Raw genomic sequence first — 10423 nt, 5'->3', positions numbered from 1 at the left:
ATTTACTGTATGCTGTGGGCGATTGTAAAGAAGATGTGGGAGCCGGTGGGTGGGGTTGGAATATAATTTTTATTGCATCACCTGTCAAGAGCATCCAATGGGCGTCGAGTCCGTGAACATTAATTGATGAAGGTGTCTCCCGACTGGCGCACCACCCCTTCGCTGTCATTTTATTTGTGCTGCCACAATAGCAGCTGCATTTTAGCTGCTTTTCTCTCTCTCTCTCTCTTTCTCTCTCTCTCTCTTTTTTTCTCCCTCCCCTTACACACAGCCCCCCTCCCTCCACTCGCTGTTTTATTTCTCTGGCTGAGGCAGTTGTGCACACCTTCCCCTCGCTTTGCTACCGACCAGAGGGAAGTGGAGCCGACAGAGGCAGGTAGCAGCAAGCAGCCTCCGGCTCAGTGGATGCGTCCGTCTCATTCCTCCACCATGCATGCCGGACTGTGTGTGCGCAGAGTGGACGCAACCGGCTCATTCCACCTGACAGTCGGCATGTCAAAATTTGGCGTGGAGGTATGAGCAGGATGCCCTGATTAATCCATAGCCGGGATTAGAGCATTTGGATCTGATCCACAAAACATGGGAGACCTGGAATGTGGCTTTGAGGAAATGCAAGGAGTTAAATTGGGATACCTGCTCATCCAAGGCAAGCAAATGTTTGCTTTGTCTCAGGTCTTCACCGAGCTGCTCAAGAACATTCCACGCACCACCGTGCACAAGCGCATGGACCACCTGAACGTGAAGAAGCACCACTGTGACCTGGATGAGCTGCGCAAGCTCAAAGCAATAAACTCAATAGCTTTCCACGCAGCCAAGTGCACGCTTATATCGAGGGAGGACGTGGAGGCGCTTTACTTCTCCTGCAAGACGGAGCGAGTGTTGAAGTCCGCTAAGAACAAAAGCAAAGCCACGTCGTGTCCTACTGGGGACGGCCTGGCGTCCACGGGGCTCCTCCATGCGGACGCTGAGCTTTGGCACAAAAAAGTTTGGTTCAGTTTGCACGGCGTGCAAGACAAAGCGCGCCGCGGAAGGAGAGAGCCCTGCGACTCCAAACTACCTCACTTTTACCACAAAACTCACGGACGAGATTACCGTTCAGCCACAAAATCCGCTCACAGACACTTTAAAAACTATGAAACCGCCAAGTTGCAAGGGAATCGGGTGACTTTCAGCCAGAGGAACTCGTTTTTCCGGAGCGCTCCCTCAGCGGCGCTCCAGTCCGCCATGGCTGTTCAGTCCAGGCTGTCTCGCACAACCGGCGACTTTCATCACAAAAGGAAGAGGAGGCGCGAGGGGGGCGGCGGCAAGGACGGCGTGAGACACCCCTGGAGGAGTAGATACCACCAGCATGTCCCGCCGGTGCTGCTCGTTCAGCCCAAATCCTCCGCTTTTGGTGCCTTCCAGCTGAGACCGGATTTCTACCTTCAGCCTCATCATCTCGAAGCAAGCTTCGCGGAAAGCAGCGATACCGAGTCCAGTACCTATTCAGACCGGGCCTACCCCGACTCGGATTTCGGCTCCGGCTTCTCTACCAGCAGCAGCTCCGAGGAAGAAGAGGAAGATGAAGATGACACTCAGTCCGAGAGTACAGAGGTCAGCTCGGATGAGGAGGAGGAGGAAGAAAGCTCCTCTCATTCGGACTCCAGCTCCGTTTCCAGTCGAGTTTCGGTACAAAGTATCCGGTTTAGGCGGGCCCGGGTAGGGACTCTCGCCAAAACTCTTAACCCTATAAAGGCACCTCTGGTTCTGCAGCCCACTTTTCACTACAAACAGCAGCAGCAGCATGACAATTCACAGCAGAGCCATGTTGCCACATCTAAAGCAGAGAGAGGACTGCACGAGAAATGTGAATTTAGGAATAACTCCGGATCAAAATTCCTTTCGGTTATTTTCACCGAGAACAGGCGTGACAAAACGAGTCCAAACACTGACTCGATGGTTGAACGCGTCCGTTTTGAGCCACACGTGAACAATGCCCTCTATGCATCACGCAGGACATTGGCGTGGCCCATCAATAAACACTGCGGCCGGGACGAAGAAGCGAGATTCACCGGACAAAGACTGCCCACGCCGCCCAAGAAAATAAAGACCGAGGCGGAGGAGCTTTCGGTGACGGCGTCCCCTAGTTCCGAGAGCGGCTTCAAGGTTGCCAGGACGCAGCCCCTTGCTCTCCACAAAGTGAAATTAAAAGTGGAAGACTGTTGCGGTGAATATGAATACCAGAGCCAGGCAAGTGCAGTGAAATTCAAAGTGTCATCGATCAACACCGAATATTCCAGCAACACAGACGCACCAGTGGAAGTGAAACTCGCTGAGGAAACCCCTGATGTGGCCCCCGCGTGCCCCTTCAGCACGCACGGATATAAGAGCATTCCGGGCCGACTGGAGGAGGGGGAGACGAGGAATAAAAAGTGCAGGGCTTCAGAGCTGGGGGGGAGATCCAGGCTTTCCAGGGCGCAATCAAAACAAGCCAGGGTCACCAGGGCTGCCTCCTCCTCCACCTCCTCCACCTCCTCCACCTCCTCCACCTCCTCTACCTCCTCCACCTCCTCCACCTCCTCCACCTCCTCTCACCCCTACGAGGAAGGCTCCGCAGATAATTTACCGAGCCGACGTAAACGCAGCAGTGCGAGCACTTCGACTTGGAGCGCCAAAATGCCTTTCAGCCTCATGGCAAACTTCCCATTTTCGCCGTCGCTGGTGGTTGGCAGCGACGGGGATCTATGCCCCGCGTACTCCCTCAACTCTCTGAGGGGTCCGGGGCCTCCCCCTCCGTCTCACCCCGTGTGGAGTTGGCAGCCAGGCGGACACATTCTCCCTCCCCCACACGCTCACAGGACCGCGAAACAGGCCCACTGAGCTGCGCGTAATAACAAAACAAAAAAAAGCCGCTGCATCTCAAAACCTCATCCAGTGAGCTCCCCCCCCCCCTTCCTGTAAATTTGTTGCAGTTGTATTCAAAGTTACGACAGGAGGAAATCAACACAGGAGGTTTAAGAAAAAGCCCGCTGTGAGGCCCCTCAAGTGGATTTATATATATATTAAAAAAAAAAAAAAGCTACCAGCCCTAAGTTCTCATGAATTGACATTTTCAAAAATATTTTTTTTAATCTTATTTTTCTCGACCTGTTGGATTGTATTACTGTGCCAGGGTGTCTCTGGTTGGTGCTTTCGCCTGAAAGAGCTAGGTTGGAAATAGAATCACGGCATTCCTTTAGACGAGGATGTACTATTTTAATCAAGCTTTGGTGAACTTAAAAGCATATATCAGGGTTATTCCATTATGTGCCACTCGTTTTCTACCCGAGCTGTTTCAGCTCATGATTAACATGCTAGCCACAACACCCAATATGTCTCAAGCCTTCAAATGTTATTAAAGTGGGGTTCGTAATGTCTTTCTATCACAGCTAAGCCTATATCAGCTTTGAGGAACGTACAGAATATGCTGGTTGTATAGGAGGATTTTAATGTCTTTTTTTCTTGCGTGTGTGAAGTTGTTTTCTTGGTTTAATTTCAGTGAATTATGCCCCGATAGACACAACACAGGCCTTATGTATAAAGACAATCAAAAGAAGTGCGGGAGAACACATTACATCATAAAAAAGGCTGAGATTAATCACGTGATCGACTCTTATTTATATTTCAATGGGTATACACGCGAGTACAGTACTCTTTTGCTACGACGCCTGCGCAGGCGTTCACAACAAGTACATTGGAATATATGAGGTGGGGTATCCTTTAAGTGAAAAGAGAGGCCAGCCCAAAGGCTACTCAGAAACAAAGGGGACAAAGCATGAAAAAGCAAAATGCACTTTGTTATTGTTTGGGGTCCTAATGCGTCAGCAGTGGCTGCCTGATCAGAAATAACAATACAAACACGTACATACACACAGAGGGTGAATTTAATGCTTTTTTAAACTTGCTGAATACACCCACGATATATGATTCAAAATTACCCTACCTTTTATTCTAGAATTAAATCAGATACTGGGTTTCTATTTGTGAAACCATTCACCAGGGTTCATTTAGAAGTCTGCTATTTCGCTTTGAGGGACACCAAAAACACCCTATTTTTAATGTAGCTTTATTTATCAAAACACCCATAAATGTAACCTATAAGCATCAATGAATGTAGTGACTCCAAGCTGTTTTTGTGTAGCTCGAATGAATTGTAGCCGTTAAGGCGTCAGCACGCACACCTCTAAGCAACACAGGAAACACGTGTAAATGACTGCGGTTGCACCTACACGTGTGCTGTGAGGAAGGATGTGTAAGATGTTATAATTCAAGACAAGGTCCTGCTAATTGGCAGGTTTTTTTTCTCTCCTGAGAGAGAAAGGGAGAGAGCAGATCCGGTGAATGGCTAGCACCGATAGGCACAATGGCTAAGAGTGACGTCAACTAAACTCAGCAAAAGGTGGCTCTCATTCAGATGATTGTTTTTAAATTGTGATTGTTTAAAAACGGCTTTAAATCAACATATGGTAAATGTTAAGTCGCGTGATTAAAGCAGGCAGTAGATATGTGAAGCCTCTGCTCACTGAGGGCCTCCTCATGAGCCCGGAGTGACAATTCAAACCTTGAGCCCTATTTCATCCTGTAAAACGGCTATTTTAAAAAGCTCTGGCCCCGAGGTATGAGCAGGCCCACGTATGTATTAAAAAAAAATGGCGGAAAATGATGGAGTGGGGTGGGGGTAGTTTGTGGGGGGTTGCACACAGTTGAGACAGGGGGTGGTGGCGGGTTGCTGTGTTGCAAGAGCAAAGCTGTCAACCTTTAATCCGCATGTCAAAAGCATAGGCTGCACGGCACAGGAGGAAGAGGAATAGCCCGCGCCCAAATCGCCCCTAACATACACACGCACGACACATTTTTCTCACGCAGGGCCCACAATGCACGGCGGCATGGACCGAGAGAGGGTGGTCATGGTCTGATAGCTCCGTGACACTTACGCTATCATTGTAAACAATACTGACTAATGACAATACTCATCTTCCTCAGGCATTTTTTTGATACAATACTTGAGGTAATCTTTTCTTCTTCTTCTTTTTTTTTTACATGGAGTTTGAAGTCACTGGTTGTGAAACGGAATATTTATTTTTGTGAATTTTCTGAGGTTTCTTGTATTCAGACATGTTTTTGGTTGTTATTGTTGTATGCATATACATTTATATATGGGGCAACTGCACTCAAAATGGAAACTTGAACAGTGGATTTCTGAAGCACTTTCCTTTCTTGTGTGTTTTTTTTAATTATTAAACATTCATTAAACACATCTGAGTGTTATAAAAAGACTGTTTTATGAGATCACTCTTTGATAATGAAATTGATGGGTTTGAATTTAGGGAAACATTGCAACTAGTCTCGCCTGTCCACAAGAACAAGCAAGCTCAATTAAACTGTTCAATGAACCTATCCAGCCATTTTCAACATTGCTCTTTGCATGCGGTCATCATGTTCCCAGCTAACAACCATGCACAATCAAGAAATTGCCCACAAATGTTCATATGTTGTTAGATCGTTGCATCATATTTGATAGAAAAAATGGTTTCCACTTACACTCTAAAATCAGTTGGGTCAAACATGACCCAAATTGAGTCAAAAAAGGACTGACTCAACTTTTTGGGTATTTATTTAACCCCAAAATTGAAATAACCCAACGTTTTAGCTTACTGAAAGAAAAACAACAACATTTTGGATTATTTATTTAAACCCCTACAAAAATAACCCAACGTTTTGGGTTATTTATTAAACATAAAAATAACCCAACTTTTTGAGTTATTGAACACAAAAATAACCCAACTTTTGGGTTATTTTATACCCAAATAATTAAATAACCCAACTATTTAGGTTATTTATTTAACCCCAAAATTTGGGTCAAATGATTAAATCACAAAACAACCCGTATTTGTGTGTGTGTGTTGCAAAAAAAGTGGGAGCGGTCAAGTAATCTGTTTTGGTTGTGTAAAACAACCCAATTTTGGGGGTTGTTTCATGCGTTATTCATTTGACCCAATTTTTTGAGGTAAATTAATAACCAAAAAAGTTGTGTCGGTCCATTTTTTTGACCCAGCTGTTTGGAGAGTGTACTTCAAGGTGTTGTCTTACCCTATAACTACATGTTTTTATTGCTAAGTGTTGCTAAATGTGCAAAAATGCGGGGGTATATGGGAAAAAAATGTCTGCATGACATGGGATGTTTCAGTGGTAAAAATACATGTGATACATTATGAACATATTTGGATGACATGTTTTGGATTTTTTACAAGAGTTTTATTGAGATCACATAGCTTATATACGGCACCTGAACCATTCAACACCACTGAAATGTTCAGGTTAGAAAAATACTCAGATCAACACTAAACATCAAGAACTAAAGTTTACGTTTTTGCCATAAGGGAGGTTCCCAATGTAAAACCATCATTCTCAGAAGTGGTAATTATTCAAATAATAGCTAATTAATGAATAGCCTACATTTTAATTTAAGTTTAAATATATGATAAGATGCAGTATTAGGCCAAAAATTAAGTGAAAAAGTTTGACCAGAATTGCTTTTACATGCCATGTTTGACATGCTGTTTCATTGATGAATGGTGCTCTCTCTCTCTGCGGTGTGTTTTAAGCAAGAGAGCCCCGCTAGGCAACCTCGGTTGGCCGACCCAAGTCCAGCCGCTGGGGCCAGCGTGCAGGGGCCCATATATACAAGCGGAGCCAAGCGGCTAAATTCCAGTGCGGATTGGGAACCAGCAGACTGTAACTCCAATAGAATTAAAAAGAATTGCATGAGCAAGGAATGGTTCACTTGTGCAGGTCATTGCCGACATTTGATCAACTTTGCAATGATCTTTAAGACAATTTAACGCGATAAAAACGGTCTGCGCGCTTTTATCTTTTATCCTTTAACTAATATATGTGCCGGTTAGATTTCACACTGCATGTGGCGTGTTGCAGGCACTTTTGTGTGCAACCTAAAGCGTGTTCTGCACATTAAACCGACATCTAAGCGGCTCATGCATGAAACAAGACAGCATAGAAAAAAAATGCACTAATTTGAATTCACGTGTCCACACTTTAACCGACATGTGCATTTGTTTACTATTGTGTGTTTGCATTAGGTGTTAATTATGCAACAATTCAACAAAAGCAACCTCCACGTAGTTTATTTTTTATCAATTTAATTCACTCTTTTATCAATGAGGTGACATTTTAAGGTTTAAAATGAGTTTATAATTTACGTAATTATTGCATATATATATATATATATATATATATATATAGAGAGAGAGAGAGAGAGAGAGAGAGAGAGAGAGAGATAGATATAGATATAAATATATAGATATAGATGGATATAGATATAGATAGATATAGATAAATGTGGAAAGGAATTCATGCATGGGTTTGCTCTTGCTTGCAAAGTAGATCGATAATGTAAGCTTAATAAAAATTGCACCATGTGCATATACTGACGTATATGTTTAGACTATAGCTGAAAATGAATGAAGCACATATTCAGCATTTCAAAATATAATGCACAAAAATTCTTGGACATTAAAATGTTACAATTCATTTAGGCCCCGATAACCTTTATGTAAATTTTTCATCATTTGGTGTTGAGCAATCAATAAATTGTGTACGCGTGGTCTTGACCATAGCACAATGACGTTCCTCTTATTTCTTCACGTTCCCAGAGATCGAGGTTGGATAAGAGAAATAAACAGCGGCGCCTTGCTGGGTTTTACCCGGCTTCCCCCTAAACAGATCGGGATTCAGATGGGGCTGGTGGCCGCCTCGTGTGGAGGATGGTAACGGGGAAAATTTTAAAAAACATAAAAACTTCATCGCTGGATTTTGAATTTTCCTCTGGTAAAATATATTAAGCTCATGCCAACATATGTAGCCTATCATAATTATGTAAGTGGCTTCTAAGCACCATTTTATGAATAGACTCGTGCTCCTCCAGCTTCATTCAAATGCTTTGGGGTTAAAGGACTGAAAAGACCCAAGCGGGAGAGACGTGGGGTCTTCAAGGGGGGGAGTTTGCCCGGGAGAGGAAAGGGAAAAGCAGTGTGGAGGGCTTTTGCGCCGTCATGGAGCTCAGCTGCATTCGTTCAGGCTTTTCTGCGCACTGCACGCAGCCAAATATCCGCAGAAGACAGCAGACAATGATGCAACTTAAACATTTCATGAAACATAACACAAACTTTTGCAGTCTCCTTGGCATTGTTTTGTTGTGTTTCAGCAGCAATGTGTTTAAATGGCGATTAAAATGCTATTCTGCTTGTTGAATGGCCCACAAGCTCCTATAGCAGAGTTCATGAATTATTCATCAGGCTTAACGAAAATAATTTATACACTGTTATTCACCACAATTAAACACATTAAGGTACGATTTTATACGTGGATTGATGTTTTAAAATCTGAATTCAATCATTCAGTTCATTGCAAATTAAATGGACAACTTAAGGCGATTTATAATTTAATGTTACTAAAAACATGTTCATAAATGTATTAAGGCCTATTTTCAAAATGTAATAAAAATAGGCCTAACAATAAATTTACATGACCTACATTTGGGGAATTAAGTAAATGAGTTGTGCATTTTAGCTTAATGTAACTTTTGCACATGATTCATTTGCAATGTCAAAATTGCTCACATTTTATTACGGATTTTAATTATATTGTTATTAATATTATATGTAATAGTCTATCTATTTACACATTTAGATAATTAGCAACCCGATGCATTACACACACGCACACGCACGCACGCGCACACGCACGCGCACACACCTCTTCTATAAAGCACATTACTTTGTAAAAAAACAAAAACAAAAACAAAACAAAAAACAATGCAAAATTATCACTATTTAAAAAAATATGATTACATTGTAGCCATGATGGAATAGATACAACTTAAATTATAAATTACAATATAGCTCATTTGAAAAATAATATGAGCCTTTAAAAAAATAAAAGGCTTAACAATTGCAGATGTTTGTCAGATTTCATCAGTTGCATGGCCTGCACATGCAAACAAATATCTCCTTTTTGTGAGATGACAGGTCACTTGAGATCATTAGGCGCTAGAGGGATTTGAACACGGCCACAAGCGGTGGTGACCTTTGACCCTCCTCATACCAGGGAGTTAAGAACAGGCTGAGGGTGTGGGCCAAAAAAAGTTTTCAACTAGGCAGGCATGCAGTAACACCTCAGTGTCATACAATTTAGACTTATTGATACACACTATTATGCGTATAGAACTGAGGTTTCAGGGCAAATGTGGGTCAAGTTTTTATTGGTTTGTCAATAATACATTTCTTGGCAAAATACTTTTTAATGTTTGTTACATTATAATCATGTTTCTGTTTGTAATGAGGTGAATAAAATAATTTGCCTTTACAAATATTAATAATTTCTTATTATGATGATGCACACACAACTCTAAAATACATCCACACATTATCTATATAAATAAATATTTTTTCTGACAGCGTCAATCAAAACTGCAGCATATATGTGTGTCAATGATGTGATACAGCTTTTGTATTTGCATCATCATTTAATGCAAGTGTTCATTGTTGATGTGATGTCATCACATCATCATGACTCCTACATGACAGTCAGGCCCGATCTTGTAAATCATTGATCAGCAGCCCACATTTTCTCACCTCTGTCTCCAGTGAGGGCAACATGTCAAACGTCAGTCAGCCTGCTCCAGGGTATAGAACACAAGGTGGGAGAACATGTGTCAGTGAATGCAGAAGAGTGTCTTTATTTATTTATTTAATTATTTATTTAATTTGAGGGTATATGACACATTTGAGGAGGGCTTGTGCCTGATTAGTTTCCTTCAGCCAAATTATTTCACTTAAGTATTCAGGATGTGGGCCAAAGGAGGATTGTCATTGTAGCCAAGGTTTTATTTATAGGAGGAAGTGGAAGTCTGTCATATTTGGTTTAATATAGCGGAATCCTTTTTAAAACTATTTTTTTTGCAACTTAATGAGAGCATCCTGACTTTTCAACTCATTTTAGTTCACCTATTTCATGAGATTTCTTTGTTCAACTGCTTTTGGTCTTCATTAATAAAGTGATTTAGGCTTGTTTGGAGTGTAATCTGAGTGCACACAGCCCCCTCCCCCCAGGGGAAAAGGGCATTTGAATAAGTATGTTTAATGTCACAGGAGGCTCAAGATTTAACAACATGGAACGAGGATCAAAAATATATATTTGTATTGGTTAAAGTGAGATTCTAATAATAATCATCAGCCAATAGTATATGTTTTGGTAAATATTGCTTGGCTTTTATTATTTTGGATTTTAGTTTTTATAAAGGCCATATAAAATTTATATTAAAAATATGATGTATTGATCAAACAAGTGCTTACTGATCACGCACGTACACACCCACACACCCACACCC

At 42.1% G+C, this 10423-nt stretch overlaps 1 protein-coding gene across 1 annotated transcript; it reads left to right on the top strand.

The window, feature by feature from the left end:
- The first annotated feature begins 324 nt into the window (after nt 1-324).
- Nucleotides 325-4669, top strand: skida1 (SKI/DACH domain containing 1). Its single transcript, XM_086065429.1, has one exon. The coding sequence runs from the start codon at nt 580-582 to the stop codon at nt 2857-2859; it is 2280 nt and encodes a 759-aa protein (XP_085921555.1). The 5' UTR covers nt 325-579; the 3' UTR covers nt 2860-4669.
- Nucleotides 4670-10423: the final 5754 nt, after the last annotated feature.

Source organism: Leptonotus elevatus, chromosome 21 (assembly GCF_054856555.1).
Source record: "Leptonotus elevatus isolate MCC_2025b chromosome 21, RoL_Lele_1.0, whole genome shotgun sequence".
NCBI classification, from domain to species: Eukaryota; Metazoa; Chordata; class Actinopteri; order Syngnathiformes; family Syngnathidae; genus Leptonotus; species Leptonotus elevatus.
Note: the sequence above shows the minus strand (reverse complement) of the source record. Positions and strands in the feature narration are given on the sequence as shown.

What these genes read in the sequence shown, in the direction of transcription:
- skida1 (XM_086065429.1), top strand. Translation starts at nt 580, where the DNA reads ATGGGAGACCTGGAATGTGGCTTTGAGGAAATGCAAGGAGTTAAATTG.